Consider the following 22,023-nt stretch of genomic DNA (forward strand, 5'->3'; position numbering starts at 1 on the left):
GGAGTGGCTGTATGTTGTGAGCTTAATTTGTGCGGGGGCTTGCCAGGGCTGAGCCTCTGGGCTTGCTGCATCAGTTATGAAAGTAAAACAATTTTGCTTGAGCCCCCAGCACCTGTTGAGTCCCAGCACCTCTTTCGTTGCACGTTAAGCACTGTCCTTGGCCCATCTTCTCATGACTGGCCCAGCTATTATGTCCAGCAACTGGGCTCTGGATTATGGTTGTAAAGAGTGTATAATGTATAGGCCAAATTCTGCCCACAGATCTGTGTGAAATACTCCAGTTGTCCTGCCCTGATCTCTGCCCCTCTAGCCTTCTGTTCTCTGTGCAAGTGCAGAGCTCCCAGTGATGTTAATGGGAATCCCATAGATGGGAGGTGAGCGGTGGAATATTTCATACGAGAGTCAAGATCTGCTTTGTGGACAAGAGAGCAGAACTTTGCCCTATACAATCTGGCATTGGGCTGTAGATTTCTTAAAAAGCAACGTTTGGTTGAGCTGAAATGGTATCTATCCTTGATCCCCTTTCTCTTGTTGAACAGTTTTGCATCAGTGCATCACTTAGTTGCTTTAAATCACTTTAGGCTGACAAAGGCAGCAGAAGAGTGAAGGGGGGGGTCCTTCACCCCATTGGGATGTGTAGTTCCCCTGGGCCATGTTGCATCCTCCCTGTGCTGCACTGCAGCAACACAGCTTCATATGGCCATACAGAATTTCCATGGCTTTTAAACCATGGCAGGAATGGGGGAAATCTGCATTTCCAAACGCTGTTGCTCTTCATAACTAACAAAGATTTCTTCCTTCGCTAGGAGGCACATCCGGATCATGAAGACGTTTTGAAAGCATTCACATCTTTCAAGTCCCTTGTGGTAGGTGGTGATTCTCAAAATAGAGCGCTCCTTTTCTGTGCTGTGTTTCACAAAGAGTGAGTCAAGCCTGACATTTGTCTCCTTGTGAAAAGGTCTTTTAGAATGGAAAAGACAGGTTACGGAGACACCTTATTTGAAATTTTGCCTGACTTTGCCATCTGGTAGCGTGTTCCAACACTTGCATTGTGATCTCTGTAGTGTAGTAACTTCACTAGATAAAGAACTTATTTTAAATGTGTGCCACGTAAGGAAGCCACGTGTGGGTGGGGAGTTTCCTTTCATCTCTTTCCCCTTTACACCTTTGTCATTTTTGCTACATGTAATTGTACAATTCCTTACTCATTAAAATGAGCTATGAAGGATTAACACAAGTATATGACGCAACTGCAACTTCTAATAAAGAGATGCATTCTGGGCCTGATCCAAAGCCCATTGATTTAATTGGGATTCTTTCCACTAGTATCCATGGACTTGGGATCAGGTCCTTGTATATTATAAACATGTGAAATGGCAATAAGTAGAGAAGTTATTAGTCTACTGTCTCTTTGTGTCTTTACAAATAACAGTAAAGCAATCAGTAGCAATTCAATAGTGAACATATTTCAATGAATCATTCCAAATCACTTTAGAACCTTTCTGCAAATGAAAGGAGAAAGAAAACCTTCTACATGGTTGACTGTTTTACTGGGGAAGATTTAATGCTCAGTTATCAAGAAAGTTATGTTCTGTGTCTCTTACCTTTCACTATAACCACTCCAGATGTGGTCCAGCTTCCTTCCTTCCTTAGCAGAGAAGATGTAAGTTTACAATGATTAGCAATGCAGACGAAGAAAGGAGGAAGGAGAAATTTCATAGAAAACAGGAAACAGGGTGTTGTGTTACATTTACTTAGAAGCTCAACAATTTGCATTCATTATAGCAGATAATAGGGAAGTAATTCAGTTATATTAACTTCAAAATGGCTTTAAGCTTTAGAGATGCTCGTAATTTAAGGAGATTTGTACTTGAGCTATTCATGTACAGTATTAGGTCCTATTGTTAAACTGTCTGTGCATAAGGCTTCAATGGGATTTGCTGATGCTCAGCACATCTCAGGATTGGGCTCTTACTTATCACTGTAGTGTACTTACTATATGTCTGAGGTGAGATGGTCAAAGACTTAAATTTTGCCTTCAGATATGCCAGCATGACTCTCATGGAGTCAGGGATCAGTCAAGTGTATGCTTCCAAGCAGAGCATGTGGGTTGCAGAAAGCTAACGAAAATGCTATTTGTAGCCCTGTCGTAGAAGCAGAGTGATAATACAGTGGTTTCAGTTTATAGGGATTGCAGAAAACTTTTGTAGGTTTTATGTGGGTTTGCATCTCCTGAACTGCAGGTTCAGCCAATCAGGGTCACAGAAGACCCACCATGTGACTTGTACCGCATGACTTTTGGCACAAAGTTTTGCAAACCAAAAAGGAAACCACTAAACTCTGGTTCTAAAAATGAGTGTCTCAAGGGGATAGCCAAAAGGGGCTTCTCCTTCAGTCACAGCGAAAGGGTCACAGCCTCTGGAGGATTTGTACAAAACTGCGTCAAATCCTGAGTTTGAAATGGAGTAAGAAATAAGAGCTTGGCCAGCGTGAGGACTGAGTAAAAACTGAGCCAAGGCTTGGCCTTTCAGGATTTTTCCTCCCAAGTCATCAGAACTTCACCCTATATCAGGTTCCATAATGAAATGCTTGCACAGCCCCACTGAGTAGCACATGTGCTTTAGGACAATATCCTGCAATCCTTTCTCAGTCAGCACCTCCAACGACTTCACTGGGAATTTTGCCTGTGTGCATACTGTATAGAGACTTCAGGAGTTAGGGCCTGATCCAAAGCCTATTGAAGTCAATAAGAGTTTCCCCATTAACTGCAGAGTGCTTCGGACCAGGCCCTTTGCCCTCAGAGAGTGAGACTGTGTGTGTATAATCAGTACTCCTGAACCGAGATACAATTAACAAGACAAAATTTATAATGACATTGTTAGGTTTTTTTAAAAGTAAATTTTTCTGAGCAGCTCTGGCATTTTCTTTTCCATTTGCATCTTGTATAATTATTCCCATATGGCAATTAAGGCAGCTGGAAAGAAGAGCAACACATGGAGCTCATTGGAGCTATATGGATTTAGACAGGCTGAGCGTTTGGCCCATTCTGTTGAACTATAACTAGATATTCTGGTTTTAGGTCAACTTAAATGGATTCCTTTTAAGTTATTCTATTCCTCTGTCTATGGACTCAAGATGTGCAAAATTCACAGTTTTTGTTATGCAGTATTTAATAGGAAAATATTTGCTGATCTGGTTCATGCAGTTTTGCACCCCTTCCAATTTGACTTTATTTACAGTTTGGACAAAATTGCTGTTTTCTCATTAAAACCTACAAAAATAGAAAGTTCACAATTCCTACTCTGTGGCCATCTTGGCTTAGAAAATGGGTACATTTTTCACTTAGATACAGGACTGGTTTGACAAAAGAACAAAAGCCCCTTTATTTTCTTTTTCTAATTTTCATTTTTAAAATATCTTCTGACTCTGTAATTCATCAAAATGTTGTTACTTTAACAAACTTAGTACAATAAAGCAAATTTCAGATTTCCTGCTTGCATGAACGCAATTGTATAAAGCTGAGTGATGCTGTTGATTTCTCATTGAGATAATTGGTGGTGGCATGGTCTCTTCTGGTCTTCCTCTAAGGCCAGATTTTTGATACTTTTTATTAAGGGGCAGTTACAATAAGCCAGAATCTTTAGCCAGGTTTATGTGATCCTAAATAAGTAATAAGTAATATACAAGGTAAAATGTTAGGGCCAGATTTTTAAAGGTATTTAGGCACCTAGTTGGATTTTCAAAAGCACCCACGCACCTAACACCCATTGAAATCAGGTTTCAGCGTAGCAGCCGTGTTAATCTGTATCCGCAAAAAGAAAAGGAGTACTTGTGGCACCTCAGAGACTAACAAATTTATTTGAGCATAAGCTTTCGTGAGCTACAGCTCACTTCATCGGATGCATGCATTTTAGATGTCTAGATGCCTTTGAAAATCCTAAATACCTTTAAAAATCTGGCCTGTAGAAAGACATTCTCCTTGTGAAGTGGTCACACTAATGACTGCATTTGGTGTTAGCCATCAGACTGACAGGAGCATTGCCAGAAAATCTCTTCTTGGTGGGCTAGAGAAGGTTTGATTCTGAAGTTTCCTGTTCTCATTTTAACAAAACTTTTTTTTGTCTGTGATATCGGCTTTACAGTCACAGTGCCAGGAGCTGAGGAAGAGGAAACAACTTGAATTGCAGATCCTTTCAGAGACCATTCCAGGATGGGAAGGAGAGGATATCAAAACCATGGGCAATGTAATCTATATGTCACAGGTCATGGTACAGTGTGGGGCAAGTGAGGTAAGGTGTTTAACATGGCAAAAGTCCTTCTCTCCCTCTCAATGCCAAAATGGAAAAAGAATGCTCAGGTCCAAAAATTTTCTTTATCGTGGCCGTGTTTGCGAAAGATGCTAAGTGCTGTGGCCCCAGGCCAACAAAGCACTTAAGCATCTGCTTACCTTTAAGTTCAGGATTCAGTGGGACTGCTCATATTCTTAAAGTTAAGCATGTGCTTAAATGCATACCTGGATCAGATCCTGAGTGCTCAGCACCATGCAGGCTCATGCGCTATCTGACTCGCATTTATCTCTCAGACAAAAAGCTGTTTTCGTGTTGCCAAGCGAGCATGCTTCTGTCATCAATCTATATGCACTACTCCTGTTGCCGTTACCAGAAGTTCTGCGGGTAGAATCATGGCAGGTTTTGACCTTTACGTTTTAAATAAACAACTGAGACATGGTAGCCTCTAATGCTCTCTCTCTATGTATTAATATATGTGTTATATATTCTATTACATATATATGTGTACGTGGGTGTGTATTATATATGAGTAATTTCTTACTACAGTAGCTCTTACTGGTTTTGATTGAGTATTTACCTATTAGAGCATTGGTACTTCTCATAGCCAGCCAAATTAATGCTTGGTAGGATACATGTATCAATGTTTATAGACTCTGAAGGGATATTAAGTAAAGAAAATAAGTAAATTTTAAATTAATAGGCCCAGTTCTGGTGTCCTTATGGTCATTGGGAACATTGCCATTGATTTCAGTTGCAACTGGATTGCGCCCATTATACTAATGTCTCTGAGGAAAATGTATGTGATGCATTATAAGATGGATGTATTTTTCACTTTAGGAGAAAGAAGAGAGGTATTTCATGTTGTTTTCCAATGTTCTGCTAATGTTGTCTGCAAGCCCTCGGATGACTGGGTTTATCTATCAGGTAGGCAAATTTGATTTGAAGTTGCAAGTATTTGCGCGTAAAGAAGGAAACCAAATGTCTGTAATCAGATTAAATTCCTCTGCTTTCTGAAATTTCTCTGTTGTGGTGCTAACACCCCACCGCCAGGAAACAGAGAACTCTAGTTTATCATACATACCAGCATGGGGAGTCGTTAGATAGTTTCCACAAGCATGAGTGCCCTTAAATTAAAATATCTCACTTTCTTATACTCAGAGAGTTCTGAGCAATTACTCTGGTGCATGCACAATAAATGCTGACATGGCTTTACCATTCTGAACCCAAATAGAAACTTCAGACTGGGTGTTGGTGGCGTGTACCACCCCCATCTCAGTAATGCCTGGTTAAAAGCTTTCGTTATGACCTTTTTTTTTAACCATAGGCTGATAATTTCCATTTTACATAATGCAATGCTCCAGGCAATGCATTTTTTGGGGGCTTACCACACTACTGAGTGGCGGAAGTCATTCTGTTTTGGCTTTAATCCCCACAACCAACTGGAGGCATGAAATAATTCCCAAGAAAGGAACAGCCTCGTGCTGATTTATCACACTCAAGCACACATGTACAAGAGCAATCATGACGTTAGTAAGGAGTCATGATGGGCATTCTTTGGCTTTGATTTGAGACTGACAGCTCAGTTGTGCAACATGACTTTTCCTAAGAGAGGCTTATGGAAGTTAGTGAAAATGACCCTCCTTTGTAAAGCTTTTGAGATCTATGGAAGAGCTAGGTACTATAATTTATTATAATTCAGTTAGCATGGGAGTTCCTTTAATGGACTTGACCTTGTGTTTGGCCTGCTAAGGACAGGGAAATCTAGATCCACAGACTGAAGGGCAATCTTTTCTGGTTTCCTGAAGCCTTCAATGATTTCTGGTGGTGACTCCTGAGAAAGTCAAATTGGCTAAAAATGATAGATGTAGAGTCTGAATCATTCTCAATTGTTTTTGTAGGGAAAACTGCCATTAACCGGAATGACGCTGACAAAATTAGAAGGAACCGAAGGGACCGAGCATGCTTTTGAAATCACAGGTCACTACACTTGTTGCATTTCCTGTCCAGTGGGAGCAGCAGATACTGTATAAGTAGTTCCCATCTGCTACTACATGAGATGCTTTACCCTTTCACTGCTACAATATGCTAATCTGTTCTTGTTCTTATGCTACTGTGACATCTGAGTTCTGTGTGTCCAGCTCCCTTGATGACCAGAAGGGGGTCTGCTTCTGATCCATTTGCGTGCAGTTTAACCTGCCATGACTGTGCTCAGGCTGCTTCAGACTCCATTATGGGTTACCAGTAGCTTGTATGCTGAGGAAAGAGGGGAGTTTAAGGTACAGCCAAGGTCTGCTTAAATTGGTACAGTCCTCTGAAAATGCTGGGAACCACTTCCATAATCTACTACCAGTTGATTCACAAGCCACTACTTCTGCGCATTGAGTCAGAGTATCATCAGAGCTAGAAATGGAAAAAGATCTGGATCATCCAGTCCATCCCTGACCAGTGCAGTATTGTTTCCTGATTTATATTTCCTAATTTCTTGTCCATTCTAGTTATAAATGTCTTATGCTTTGGGGTCCCTTGACAGATCATTCTACAGTCCAAAACATTTCACGGCTAGGATGCTTTTCCTAATACTCAGTCTAAATTTCCCTTTCATAATTTCATCCCATGACTCCTAGTTAGACCAACCTTGTATCATGCTCAGTACTTTGGCTGCATCATTAGCATTTGAACCCTGTAAATATTTGTAGACTTTTATCATGGCCCCCATTAGTTACTGCTTAGTGAAGCTACACTTAGCTTTTAATAATTCCTCACACGTTTATCCCTCCAGTACCTTGGTCATTTCTGCTGATCTTCTCTGAACTTCCTCCAGTTTGTCAATATCTTTCCGGCAATGAGGTGCCCTGAATTGAGCACACTATTCCAGATATAGTCATACCAGAGTCACAGAGGGCTTGATCCCCAAAGCCAACTGACGCTAGAAGAAAAGCTCCCATTGACTTAATTGGGCTTTGGAACAGGCCCATATAAAGGGACTTGTACCTTCCTCCTCTGGGATGCGGTGCTTTTTTTTTTTTTTTTTTTCCAGCCATATCGCACTGCAAACACAGGAGGTGCTTCTTGTCAGAATGAGTTGGGCTGAATTTCTCTCTTTGGTGGATTGATGCCATTTTATAAGGAATGTAATTTAATCCTCTAATGCAGGGAACATGATAGAACGAATCACAGTGTCCTGTAACAGCAGCCAGGATTTGCACGAATGGCTCGACCATTTGCAAAGGCTAACCAAAGGGACGTGCAGCACAATATCAAAAACGCAGTCCTGGAGTGCTCATTCTGTAAGTATGTTGTACCATTCCAGTCCTTTCTGAACTTATTGGATCTCAATATTGACACTAGGCTTTCTTCTTACCTAATGTGACAAAAGCAGATGGTTTTGTATCTAGCTAGTTTCACAGAATCATAGAAATGTCGGGCTGGAAGGGATCTCGAGAAGTCATCAAGACCAGCCCCCTCTGCTGTAGCAGGACCAAGTAAACCTAGATCATCCCTGACTGATGTTTGTCCAATTTGTTTTTAAAGCTTCCACAGTCTCCCTTGGAAACCTATTCCAAAGCTTAACTAGCTTTGTAGTTAGAAAGTTTTTCCTAATATCTAACCTAAATCTCCCTTGCTGCAGATGAAGCCCATTGCTTCTTGTCCTACCTTCAGTGGACATGGAGAACAATTGATCACCATCTTCTTTATAACAGCCCTTAATGTATTGGAAGACTGTTATCAGGTCCCCCATCAGTCTTCTTTTCTCAAGACTAAATGGTTTTCTAAACCTTTCATCATTTTCGTTGCTCTCCTCTGAACTCTTTCCAGTTTGTCCACATTTTTCCTAAACAGTGGTGCTCAGAATTGGACCCAGTACTTCAGCTGAGGCCTCACCAGTGCCAAGCAGAGCGGGACAATTACCTCCTGTGTCTTACATACAACACTCCTGTTAATACACCCCAGAATCATATTTGCCTTTTTTGCAGCTGCATCACATTGGCCACTCCTGCTCAGTTTGTGGTCCACTATAACCCCCAGATCCCTTTTGGCAGTACTACCGCCTAGATAGCTACTCCACATTCTGAGGTGGTGCATTTGATTTTTCCTTCCTAAGTGAAGTACTTTGCACTTGTCATCATTGAATTTAATTCTTGTTGATTTCAGACCAGTTTATAGAGCTACAGGATTTTTCACATTGAGGTCATGGTTCTGGGCCCTCATCATGCCTGTGACTGTTGAGTTCACATCTAACACTGTAGCTAGCTATTCATGTCATTTTTCTAATGTCCCTTGCTATCTTTGTGGTAAGCCATGACCTTACAGTAGTTCAGATGGAGAAAGGTCTTTTTTTCCCCCCTCTCATATATTGTATGCGAAGGCAAACAGCTTTCACCATCTCATCAGGTATTTTCTCAGACTTTTAGTTCAACTGGACAGCTTCGCGGACCACTGGAACCACCCAAAATCCTTAAAGCCTGGACCTTAAGTTGTCTCCGACCCGCTCCTCCACTCAGACCATCAGCAGCTCTAGGTTACAAAGAGGTAATCTTGGATACGCAGGGTATTGTGCCTTTCATAGAAATCTTTAACGTTTGTGCACAGAGTTGTTTTGCATGATGATAGTAGAAAGGAGTAGGTTTAATGACCTTTAACGAAGATAGGTGTTAAAGGCTGCACAAAATAAAGCCCTGATCCTGCAAACACTTAGCATGTATGTCCCACCAGTCAATGGAACAAAGTTTCGTGCTTTAAGTTAAGTATATACGTATTTGCAGGATTGAAGAGTTTATATTTTCCACTGATTCCAGTCCTGCAGTCTATAGGCAAAGCCTCCATTTGAGAGTTTTATGTACATGAGGACTTCAGAACTGGGCTCAACACAGAAAATTGTGGGAAGGAAACCACTATTAATTTTAATTATATTTCTCCACCCTGTATTTTTGGTGCTAGATCACAGATCCCCTGTTAGTATTATCCCCCTGAAAAAACTCAGTTTCCAGGGCTTAGGTGACACACGGGAAGTCGGTGGGGAAGCCCATAATAGAACCCAGATCTGATTCTTAGTCCCCTGTTTTAACCACAAGACTATCCTTCCCTCCCTTAAAATAAACTGAGTAATTGTTTAATGTTCCCGGTAGCAGTAGATGACTAAACAGCTGAATCACCAATCATCCTGGTTACAACGAAGGTGTGAACATTACTGTCTCATGGTCCTAGACGCATCCTAGGCTTGTGTCAGCCACCCTTCTGTTATAACAGCTCATTCTCAGGGCCTGCAATACTCTGAAACCTGATGGGTGCGGGGGGGGGTCTGTGGGCTGCAGGAGTGAATTATTTAGGAGGGGGGTTGAGACATCACGGTGGCAGTTGAGATGATTTTTTTAATTAAGAAAAATCAGAAATTTTATTTTGGAAACTAAATTGGGTTTTAAGATCCCTTAATCTTTCCATGCTCTGAGTCCCTAATGTTGACTAAGCAGTTTCATATATAACAAACTGTTGCCCATTTACTACATTTTAATCTAAGGATGAATCACTGCTTTGCAATAAGAAATGAATTTTCTTTTAAAATAGGCCAAAAATGTCTAGGTTGACCAATATAACTATTGACACCACAGCCCTTTGAATCCCATTCACAAGTTGTGACTGGGTAATTGCAACACGGCACATTAGACTATATGTTTAGAAAACAGCTTAAGATTTCTCTAGAAGAGAATTTATTAATGGTGATTCCATAACAACTGTTGTGTGATAAGAGAATGACCATGTGACTGGTGCGTGAAGCCTATAGTACTGTGAAAAACTCTCTGCTGAGCATGGGGCAGGCTGTGATGATCCCACACACAAAATGGATGTCCGCAATGCCCTGTGTGCTAAGGAGCAACGTTCTGGTGGCAGCCCCCAGCCCTCACCCACACAAACCTTAATATGACAATGTGTAAGTGAAGCTAGTGTTCACGGAAAGATTCCAGGTTGTCAATTAAAAGCCACTTATTTAACGTCTACGGATCAGGCACAGCATGTGTAGCTGATGTCTCTCACTGCCCTATCAGCATGCCTCGCATGCATTTTGGCAGGGTTGGATCTAGGAATGAGCCATTCAGCTCAGGCCCACCCTACTGAGGTTGCTGGCAGGGTGCTCGTAAGCGCCAATTGTGAAGAGGGTTCTTGGGAAGTGGACCTCATCTGCTAGGATCTGTATGTGGCCCCTCCCCTGCACCATTTTGTAGCTTAAAAATAAAAAAACCTTTTCAGAATCGTTTGCGTTTTGCAAATCAGAACCCCAATTCCAAGTAGAACCAGACCCGACACGACTCATCTGGAATGTACACTAATTGATTGGCCCACTCTGAGCAGGAAGGAAAAAAGTAAATTTTAAACACATTAGGCAACATTCTGATCTTGGTGTTACACCTGGGTAAATTCAGATGAACTCCAGCTGGAGCTATGTTCACGCACTAGAAGCCAGAATTCGGCCCTGTTTTTAAAGGCATAACATTTCTGTTCACACACTAAGTGGCTCAAAGGGCTCCAACACAATGCCTATGATTCTTAATTCACGCCTCCCACAATTACCTGGTGGACAGTAATGGCTTTGAACGAGACCTTTTAAAATTTAGGCTGACCCTCATGGATACAACCATGTAATGGGGATGAGAAATCAGACCAGGTCAGGTTCCTGTTATGAGACATATGAAAATGATTTTAAAAATCCATTTCTGTAAAGAGAATTTAGAGCTTCAATTGAAAGAAATTCATTATTGTCTGGGGGGGAGGCGCAGAGTTTGATGGAAAGATACGAGATTTTTAGACATCCACTGAGATTTCAATTGGTTTCTTGTTCGTAGGGCGGAATTTCACATATTCATGTGCTCTTTCTCGTAGCTAGCTGCATTCAGGAAACCCCAGAAGCCTGCTTACGCACTGTGTATCAGTGTCGCCATTTCCATTTAAACTGGGTCATTTTTCCTGTTCTGTTTCTAGTCATAATTTGAAATTACAGAGCAGGTGCCCATCAGTAAATTCTCATGTACGGATTTGGGGTAATGGGGTGTGACACACATTTCCTAGTTTGAAAAATTACCTGCCTTGCATGACTTGCAAGGTTTCTTCTTACAGCAGCACATTTCTGTGCAAACAGCAACTTCTGTTGGGTCAGAGGGCACCACGTGAGTGCCCTTAGAGGACGAATCTTGCCTCAAAACCCATGTCATATAGGGTCTCTGGGTCTTTCCCAGAGACCCCACAAAAACATTTGTAGTAAGAGCTGCTTCTAGGAGCAAATCTAGCCCTCAGTACTTTGGCCATGAAACTTGTCTAACTGCTGGGGAACACCTGACTGCAGGTTATCAGGCCAGGGAGCTACTCTGCTAATCCAGCCTAAGGACTGGAATAGTTTCTGTGGCCTTTGCAACCCACACTAGGGAAGACTAGAGGTTCAGTCATCCCTGTCCACTCCACACTGTCCTCAGAGCAAATGGATACCACAGAAACCTATGCTGCGGGCCCGTACTGGATGCAGCATGTGTGGACACCTCCCTGCAAAATCTTCTGGCATCTTCCTGTCCTCTTCTGCAACAGATCCACGTGGTTCCACTGTGTTGAGAGCCCAGTGTGTCTGCTGAGGAGAGGGCAGGATTTGGGCCATATTGACGATGATTATAGGGGGAAAAACTATTTCTCGTGAAGTAGAAGGAAAATTCTGGTGTATTTCAATGCCTCGCACTGTAGCAGTCTCCCATTTAGGGGGATGTTGATCAGGAGAAAAAATAATTTCACTAGGAAAGGGTCCCATTCTACTTTAGAAAACACAGTTCACAGCATGCCAGCGGGCGTTGCCACCCTTACACCAAATGTTCCCTCGCCCCCGCTGACTTGAAGAAATGGTTACTGTTCTTGAAACAAATCTGAGCATAGAGCAAAACCCCTGAGCCTGTTCCTACAGCTTCTCCACAAGTCTGGGTGAGAGTTGTGCATGCAGAGCAGCTGCAGAATCAGTGCCTTAGCTTGCATATTGAGGTTGGATTTTTCGTGATTTATTGCATTTCTAAGATGTATGGTTATAAATAGGCAATATTTACTGACATCCTACTACTACTCATTGAAGCATGATTACTTTTTTTCCTGTATTAGGAGTATATTAATGCCTGCTTGTCATGTATTTCATATTTAATTAATTTTTCAGCATTCATAATTTTGCATGAAACCATGCTCTTTTTGGTTCTTTTGCATGTTGATATTGAGGGTGTGACTATCCTTGTAGCACATTAATTGCAACACTAACATTTAAATGTTGTTTTAGAACTATTGATTAAATGGACTTGGTCAATAAAATCATCGACCACTCACACTCATCTTCTCTTTCTTTACATATTCATTTTAGAGGATGTCTTATATCTTAAAGGTAAGGGTAGATACATCTCTTTGGCTTATTGTAACATAGAATGCTTGTGCTGTGACCTTTATTAAGCAGATCTTTCCTCTCCCGTTTGCTTTTTCCTAATTGTGCCTGCTTTTAATAATTTACAACACGATTCAATTCTGATTGGTAAATACATTTTGAACGGGCTCACCAAAAATATTTAGAACTGTGACACAAAGGCTGCATTGCATGAAAAACATGACACCCCTGTTATTTATTTCGTTACTAGATCTTTTACCCTTGATATTTATATTACACATAACCTGTCATATACAAATGCTTTCAAAATCAATAAGAATGATTATGGCTCAACAAAAGAACTAAACACTTGTTTCTTATCTTTACAATCTTATCAGACACTAACTCTGTGTGTATATGCCTATATTTCATATATATGTGTGTGGGAAGGTGTTTATAATTTTACACACACAGATATAGTGTGTGTGTATATATATATATATATAAACAATGCATCATTTATGATATGTTCTGTATTATAAATAAAAATGTAGTCTAGGAATTAACATGTATCCAATTCTATAGGGAATTTTATAACTGACCACAGAAAAGTTGATCATACTGATATTTCTAGTGAATTTATGTGAGTCACTTACCAAAAGATTATATTTCATCTGATTGTGTTTTATTCCCGTCATTTGCCTGAGACACATGCACAGTTCCCGTTGCTTTTACTGGGATTTGTGCACACAGACCTAGTGCAGGGAATAGCCCTAAGTGCTGTGAAGTTTCCTTAACTTTATAACTGCTTACAAAGGAATTTAGTGCATAATGCAATGAACCACATTCAGTCTGAACTGCTTTGCTATTTTAAGTATCAGAGGGGTAGCCGTGTTAGTCTGGATCTGTAAAAGCAGCAAAGCGTCCTGTGGCACCTTACAGACTAACAGACATATTGGAGCATAAGCTTTCGTGGATGAATACCCACCTTGTCAGATGCATGAGCATAAGCTTTTGTGGGTGAATATGTCAGATGCATCTGACAAAGTAGGTATTCACCCACGAAAGCTTATGCTTCAATATGTCTGTTAGTCTATAAGGTGCCACTCTTTGCCGCTTTTGCTATTTTAGCTATCTTTGGCTCTTGTTTAGAAGGAAAGTCTGTTTCTCTATAGGATTCCAGCAAGAGTCCAAAGACCATGAAGAAGTTTCTTCCTAAAAGGAAAACGGAGAGAAAAGCATCTGATGAGGAGTTTGTTATTAGAAAAAGTAAGTGTTTCCTTTTCTGTAGGGGAGTTCTGTTTGCAACGTAATTTACATGAGATTTTAAATGAAAACAGAGCCATTTGTTCAATGCATCATATGTTGCACATAAATAACTAAAGGTACTTTGTTTCTGAGATTTTTTGAAAGCCTTCATCATACTCATAAGCTTCCCACTGTGCCATGCACAGCTACCATCTATCTTAGTTTTGAGAGACCCTTGTGGGAATGCTTAGGATTTATATCACTCTTACCATTGATTTAAGCATCACAAAATCACAATGAGGTAGGTAGGGAAGTTATTATCCTCACCATACAGATAGAGAAACAGGGACCGAAAGGATAATCGTCAAAGCAGTTAATGGTTTAAATTGAATTTCAATCTATGAACTATCACAATAGCTGTGCTCTTCTAGGACAATGCAGATCACAAAGCCCAAGAAAGAAGCCTGTGAGAGCTGGGGGCAAAACATTCTTTGTCAAGGGGGTCTGGCTATGAAACTAACTCTCAGAGGAAATCAGGCCAGTCCAGCGTCTGCCCATCTTTAAGGAACATTGCAAAACCTATCTCTTCAAAAAAGCTTTCCAACATAAGAATAATATTCCCAATGCAGGCGTCTCCTTGTACTGCTAAACCCCTGCCAACAAAAAATAAATTGATAAAATCTAACTCCCCTTCTTGCCCATCAATTTTTTTTTTAATCCCGTTATGGGAGACCTGCTGGAGACTCCATGAAGTCTACTTGGGACATAACTTGATTTTCACATGGAAGTGGATCAGATACTGTGGTGAAGAGTGGCAGTACAAAACCCTAAAATAGATAAATGACTTGCCCACAGAGTGAGAGAGTGACAAAGCCAGGATTAGAAATCAGGACTTCCTGAGTCCTAGTTCTTAGTTGTACCTCTCTCAACGATCCTGGCAGTGGGGTTTTAAGCCTGCAACTTCTTAACAAATGCACTTATTTCCCCTGCAAGTCCCTCATACCGTGGGTAGTAGCTACCTGACTCTTCACAGCACTTGCTATCCAGGATCCCCGTCCTTCCTTTAGTCAGACCTCAGCCAAAGGTAGGTGCCACTCCACTTAATTGGCCTTCATGTGAAATGCAAAGCTCTCCATCCCTTTGAATTGAGAGTATCACCTCTGCCCCTCTCCTAGAGACAATACCATTTGTCATACAAGCAAGTCTGTCTCTCCTTGTAAGTGAGTTTGTTGCAAGGGTTTTGAGAGAGAAAAAAGCCAAAATATATTGCTTTTAGCCAATATTTGCAATGTTTTGCAGGTACTGCTGCACTAGAAGAGGATGCCCAGATTCTGAAAGTTATTGAGGCCTATTGCACTGGTGCAGGTTTTCAGCAAACTCTCAGTTCAGGTAGACACACAAATATATTACATAATTCACAAGGTATCTGAAATGATGATCACCTCTTAGGAAAAAAAACAGTGTTGCAACATACGGCAGTCAAGCTTGTGCAAAGAAACCGTGGTGTTTGAATCATCAAGATAAGAACATTTCATACATTTAGTGGTTTATTTGCTATTGTTTTTCTTCTGTCACAGAGGATGAACAAGTAGGAGGTAAGATGGCAGATGCTCTGGGTTGTAGTACACAGCTACTTCACTAGCACTTGGTAGGAATTAAACAAACTTAGTTTGTGCCTGTGGCTGTGAGTAAGAGAAACTGATGCTAATCTCAGGGTGGTAGGTAGCTTTTGAAAGGAAGCTTGAATATTATCTCTTGATCAGCCGCGTGTTTAAGAACAAGCTGCTTCATGAGAACCTGAGTATCTAACATTTTCTGAAACTCTGGAACTACGGCTATTTATCAGTGCTGTTGAGAGATCAGATTCAACTGGTGAACTATCTGATGAGGAAACATTTTTAAATTGGGATCCATGAAACATGTATCTTCTAATGGTTCCTACCCTAAACAAATACTTTAATTTATAAGCAATCAGATAATTTTAGATTCAGCGAGCGCCTCCAACAACTTGCCATTTGCTGCTTTAGCCCCAGTTAACTTAAACACATGCTTACGTCCATCCTTGCTAAAGTCCCATTGAAGTCAATAGGATTTAAACACATGCTTATATATTAAAACGTGTGATTTAGTGCTTTGCTGAATTAGGCCATTGCCCATTTTGTACCTTCTTTCCAGATTCCTGATGCTTAGATTGAGAATGGCCACAGCTATCATGGGGAATCACTCAAAAAACAAGTTTTTAAGGGTGCTGACTCCATGTGGGTATTTAACATACTGCAGTGTAGGCATTGTGGGGATCTAGAGGAGTCACCTTCTGCTCTCGCTGTTAGCAGGCTTGACGTGTCTGGCTCTGCACATGCTGTTGAAAGTTTTATTCCTGGATGCACAATGTTTGCGCAGAAACTAGTGTGTTATCAAGGCTTAAATGGCAAGTTAGCTCAAAGGAGGAATGTTGATCATGGCATTTGAAGAAACCATCTAAGGCAGGGGACATGTGTACACAACAGAGACCCCATCCTGACCGGAGCTTCTGGGTGCTACTGTCATATAAATACTAATGAATGAATGCTAGCAGGCAACACAAGGCTTAGACTTACTCTGAATGGGGGACCCAATTCCACCTCCAGCCGTTTCCCAATGAACTATCCTAATATCGACTAGGGTGAGCCAGTTCACAATTAGGCTTGTTATTTCTAAATGGTGTCAGCTGTTGTGGAAGGTTTCAGTTTTTCTTTTTGTTTGGCAACTCTTGTTTATAGGCTCTCGTAAAGACTCCATACCCCAGGTCCTACTGCCCGAGGAAGAGAAAATCATCATAGAAGAAACAAGAAGCAATGGTCAGACTGTCACGGAGGAAAAGTGCGTGAGGCTAGTCAGCTGCTTAGAGGCTTCCCTATTTGTGTGTTTATGCTTTAAACTTTATGATAAATTCCAGTGGATTTTGGATGATACCTTAAAAACCAAGGCCATGTCTTCTCTGTGTATTGTTATTGGAAGGATATAGGTACTCAGGTCAGAATATAGCCAGTGCATCCTTTATATTCACTGGGAGTTTCAGGTGGCGAGGAGTACAAGACTGATTCCAATTTATATTTAGCTCCTTTTCTTTTTAAAATTGGAGGTCAGATCCTCAGCTGGTGTAAATCAGCATAATTCCATTGGAGGTTATTTGTAAAACCATTACTGCTCCGGCCGAGCCCCGACAGATTCATTCTTGTGGCCATCCATCCATATTCCATGCATACCATTTGATGTAAATGCCTTGTATGTTTTGTTGTTGAGACCTAGATAAACACATGTTCTGGTAACTGTTTTGATGGCTGTGACGTTTAAATGCTCCTCTGCTGAGACTCCAGAACAAGGTCTTATGGATGGACCCTCAGCACTGAGGTGCTGGCACATACTTAACTCAAGAAATGTTAATAGCCCTGCTGAAATAAGCAGCCTAAGATAAAATACAAACTGCCAGCACCTCCCACAACTAACTCTTTATTTGTATGCAAACCTCATTCTGATGTTGATTTACTGCACCTCAGCTCTCTTATCTTAATTTTCTGCTTATTTTCTAGAAGTCTGGTAGACACGGTTTATGCACTGAAAGATCAGGTCAAAGAATTAAAGCAGGTAATTAGAGCATTTCTGCATGTGCTGTCAGTAAGGAGCAGTGATTAAACAGGTGACCTTGCTCTACCAACATTCTATCAATTAGCCGATCTTTGTTTGAGGACTGAGATGGCTTCAAAATTATGGGTCTGATCCTGCAGCTGCCTGACAGGCACACTTCCTATTGACGTCAGCAGGAGTTCGATGTGCCAAGTGGCTGCAGGATCCGTGGGGCTCTATACTTTGTGTCAGTATATGAAGAGTACAAAGCAGGGTTTAGCCTCTGGCAGCCATATATTGGTTTTTTAATTGTTCTGTCTCCTTTAATCTCTACGGACCTCAGTGTTCCTTTTATAGGATTATGATAAACAGATGTAAAAATTAATCCCCATTGGGGTAGGAGAGGGAAGTATCCCTCCTTCCCCTCCCCTGCACCCCAGTTCTGGATCTTCTTGACATCACTCCACTACCAGAGGGCCTTGAAGTCGTGGTCCTGGAATGGGATTCCTGCAGGTGGATGCTTATGCCCATGTGAAGTCCCAGTAACTTCAATGTGGATCTGTACAGCAGCAGGATCTGGCTGAGCAGGATCAGGCCCTTAGTGTATTCCAAACCACAAGTGACCCGGTCTGTGACTCTTTGGAAACCAGCACTAAATTTTGTCAAATGTCCCTGCTTTGGGTGTGTTTGGGTTTTGGGGGGCTTTTCCCCCCACCACTTTTAAGTGACGATTAAGGCCATGCTACAGCAAAACACTTAAGCACATGCTTATGTCTGTTACTATTCAGCAAAGCACTTAGGCATGCACTTAACATTAACCGCATATTTAAATGCTTTGCTCTTTTGGGCCTATGAGGTTTTTGAACTTTGATAAGAATAAATATAGTGGGTTTTTTCCTCACCCCACAGGAGAGTAAAAAAATGAAACAATGTTTGGAAGAAGAGCTGAAATCAAGAAAAGATTTAGAGAAGTTAGTCAGAAGGCTATTGAAGCAAACTGATGAATGTGCCAGGGATGAGACTGGGCGCAAGTCCTCGGTTTTAGCTTGAATTCTGGATGAAGCTGCTGGCAGTTGCGTGTGACCTCAGGCGTTCTTGGGAAGCAGAACTGGATGCTTTGCTTCTTCTTGCTCCTTATTTTATTTTGTTGTGGTGGGTTTTTTTTGTTACAAAAAAAAAGTGGTAGTGAAAAATAGTCTGTTTCTATTCCATAAGGATATAACACATACCACAAACAAGTAAATAGTCAACAGCTAAAATGGTCAGCAAGGGGTCTACGATTCACAATTCATCTGCAGCAACTAATACCTCATTGTACCTGCTACTGGAAGCAAATAAGAAGTCTGCAAATGACTGCCACTCAGAAGAGGGATTTGACAGTGGTTTCCTATAAAGGAAATGTAAGCACTTTTTATGCTTTCCTTTTTATTCTTTTTAACGTGCCCGGTACTTAATTTATTGAATGGAAATGTTATTGAGCTGGAGTCAAGTAAAAACCAAAAAGCAACTAGCACTTGTTTTCTGAAAATCAAGAATGGAAGTTTTCCTCTCCACCACCCTTAGTTGTCTGTAGTGAGCTAGTGCCCTGCAATAGTGTGGTTCCCATGTGGCCTTTATACAGATGAAAATGTGCAATTAACATTTTAAGACATTTTTAATTTAACTCCTTGGAGCAGTAGGAACTTCTTCTGTCATTAGCACATCAGGAAGTCACATTGGCTGAAACTGCCTCTTAGCAGCTAATGGTTAACACAACAGTTAACTTCTCTTTTGCCCAAAGGCCTTTTCTAATGCATGACCTCTAATACTTATGTCCTGTTACATTTTCACGTTCTAAATGTCCATATAGTGAATAAGCTTTATATTTTCCCAGTCCTTTTACCTTGCCATATGTGCTCCCCTCTTTATGGAATGCACACTTGGCTTGACAAGGGGTTGCTAGGTTTTTTTCTCCCCTACTTAAAACATTTGCAGTTCCTTCACCTTGGTTATGAAAAAAGACAATGACAACTAATTACTCCGTCCACCCCAAAGGGGCTTTATAATAGGAAAAAATGTTCTGTTGCAATAGGAAAAATATTTACATTTATGCTTTGACAAGAGCAGCAATGATCAATCTCCCTCCTATATAAGAATTTATACAGTTTTTACAAATTGCTGGCAGAAATACCAGCACCAACACATACAGTGTGTATATATAGACTGCATATTGCATTTCCATCTGGCTCTGGGTTCCCCTTGTTTTGTTATTGTTGCCTTTTTTCCCTTGCTAGCAATACATCGTTAATTTTAGCAGAAGGTCTGGAGTATTCTGTTAAGAATGAAATATCAAGGGGCAGTGTGTCCCAAAGAGATATAGACACATATCATACATAGGTCATTACTCTTTAAGTTCTTCATGAAGGAAATATTACAGGGAATAATTATAACCCTCATATTGCAATTAAAGTTCAACCTGAGTGGGGCAAATTGCATTTGGGAATGAAAAGCAATTAGGCTGAAAAGCTGGATTCTAAAAACGGTGGAGCATTTTAAAATGGGTTTTCATTTTATTGTGAGTTTGTTTGGGGTGATCTTGTTTGTTTGTTTGTTTGTTTTGATTTTTTTTAAAAAATCTTGGGCCTTGTTTGCTCTGGCCAGCATTCACCATCCCTGTCCTTACTTCTCGATGGTAGGTGGTCCCTGAAGCGACCAGCTCTCTGACTCCTCGCACATCTGCAGTAAGTGTGTGAAGCTGAACTGTACTAAGCTGACCACTGGCCATGGCAATCTGTCCATGCCTCATTGCATAGGCACTGGGCTTTAACATCCATTCACTTATGAAGGGTAGAAGTGTGAAATGTTGGTGTGTGGCTGGGTGTCATGAAGCTGGTTCTCCCACTTCCCGAGTAACATCCCTGTGCTGCTCCTGTCAGAGTAACTTCACTGAGTTTTGGGGAGCCAGGGTAGGAGAGGCAGTAATCTACCCCATGCTCCGGCAGCAGCTCGGCTGTGTCTGCTGTCTCGCTGGCATTGCACTTATGCACACACCCAAGCAACATTTGGCTCATGAACTGTAATCAATAAGTGAACTAAACCAGACTGTGACTTATAGTCCTGGGCAAAAGGTATAAATATATCCATCTAGTTCAGAGTTTATTTGAACCCATGCTGTGTACATATGCATGTTTATAAGATTTTTAATGTGCTGGAGGATGTGCTAGTACGTTTTTGGAACAGACGCATGTACTGAGCGTAACAAGCCAAAAATAAAATAAAATTAAATAAATAAAGGAAAGGAAGCCATGTCAAACGGATAGCAGTGTTGCCATAGTTACTTTGTTTACAGTACTTTGTAAATAGGTTCTGGTTAGTCTGTCTTAAGATGGAAGCTCCGTGTCAGCTGCCTTCCACTTGATCTTTTGTCATGTAGATTTATTTACTTATGCAAGTTCAATTTTTCTAATGTTTTTATTTTGAACTATTTTTAAGTGACATTTTCAACAAATAAAGAAGGATAAAAATTGCTTCTTTGCTACATCTGTTGATTTCTGTGTCCAGTTCCGCTCTTCCCCGGGACTGGTATCCGCAAAATACAGCACCTGTTCGGTTAGCCTTTCAGTGTCTGTGACACAGGATAGCTGGTTTCTGTGGCCAGACTGAGCCCAGTGCCACTGCACTGGAGCAGGGTAGCCCAATCCAGCTAATTGAAGGGGGCTGAGCTACACCTGGGCCTATAAAGTGCAGCTAGTAGGCAGCTGGTGGGATAGGACTGAGACAGGTTGAGCCCAAGTCAGCAGAGGTCACACTGGAGTGGAGCTGACAGCTGTGGTGGGTCCCTTGAGCAAAGGGACAACTCCACAACCTCAAGAGGGGAGTGGAGCTGGAGGAAACAAGGTGCTGCCAGGAGCTGGAGAGCCAGAGACCCCTAAGAGGGGTGACTTAGCAGCCTGGGGACCAGGTATTGGCTTAAGACTGTGTTCTCTTTGTTTGTTAATCTTTGTTGTAAAAGAATAAACTTCCTGGCCTAGGCCTGGGCATGGAAGCGCATGCTTGGCGACAGGGCAGCATTCTCCCCCCCCCCCCCCCCCCCCCCGGACAATCTGGCATTTGGCCCAAAGGCCATACCAAGAACGAGTTGCCAATTTAAGGCTAGAGTTTGCAGGCTCAGGGTCCTAACTTATCTAGGATACAGGCTGTTGGCAGGCTCTGGCATCAGTGGATTTTACTGAAAATCCTGCCGCAGTGAAATCTGGAGGTGTTCAAAATACTGCCCACAGTCAACCAGATTTATATGGAACAGGGGAGTTTTGTAAGGATTGCTGGCTGATTCTCTGTTACATCCTCTGCAGCACTGGGAGGGGTGGTGGGGAGCTGGCCGCTGTTGAGGAGCTGGCCGCTCCCTAAGTCTCTGCCTGACTCCAGCCATGGGTTAGAACAGCCTGCTCAAACGTATGTCAGCTGGCGATGGTCCCACCCTCCTCCTGTCATGCCCCCTGTGCTGGGACTATAGGGATGTGGGTGGAAAGAACTGGC

The 22,023-nt window shown here is 41.5% G+C and overlaps 1 protein-coding gene across 6 annotated transcripts in view; it reads left to right on the plus strand.

Moving 5' to 3' along the window:
- ARHGEF6 (Rac/Cdc42 guanine nucleotide exchange factor 6) overlaps positions 1 to 21,014 on the plus strand; it is a 58,531-nt gene extending 37,517 nt beyond the window's left edge. For 2 of the 6 annotated variants that reach the window (XM_037908864.2, XM_037908867.2), the window contains 12 exons: positions 807 to 866; positions 4,143 to 4,289; positions 5,127 to 5,213; positions 6,188 to 6,266; positions 7,443 to 7,576; positions 8,682 to 8,819; positions 12,661 to 12,681; positions 13,833 to 13,926; positions 15,205 to 15,294; positions 16,665 to 16,764; positions 17,475 to 17,529; positions 18,418 to 21,014. In XM_037908864.2, the coding sequence (XP_037764792.1) occupies positions 807 to 866; positions 4,143 to 4,289; positions 5,127 to 5,213; positions 6,188 to 6,266; positions 7,443 to 7,576; positions 8,682 to 8,819; positions 12,661 to 12,681; positions 13,833 to 13,926; positions 15,205 to 15,294; positions 16,665 to 16,764; positions 17,475 to 17,529; positions 18,418 to 18,558 (1,146 nt within the window). In that variant the 3' untranslated portion in view covers positions 18,559 to 21,014. The remainder of the gene's footprint in view (positions 1 to 806; positions 867 to 4,142; positions 4,290 to 5,126; positions 5,214 to 6,187; positions 6,267 to 7,442; positions 7,577 to 8,681; positions 8,820 to 12,660; positions 12,682 to 13,832; positions 13,927 to 15,204; positions 15,295 to 16,664; positions 16,765 to 17,474; positions 17,530 to 18,417) is intronic. The other 4 variants (XR_005226752.2, XM_037908866.2, XM_043522969.1 and 1 more) reach the window with 4 other exon arrangements.
- Positions 21,015 to 22,023: the final 1,009 nt, after the last annotated feature.

Source organism: Chelonia mydas, chromosome 9, assembly GCF_015237465.2.
Source record: "Chelonia mydas isolate rCheMyd1 chromosome 9, rCheMyd1.pri.v2, whole genome shotgun sequence".
NCBI classification, from domain to species: Eukaryota; Metazoa; Chordata; order Testudines; family Cheloniidae; genus Chelonia; species Chelonia mydas.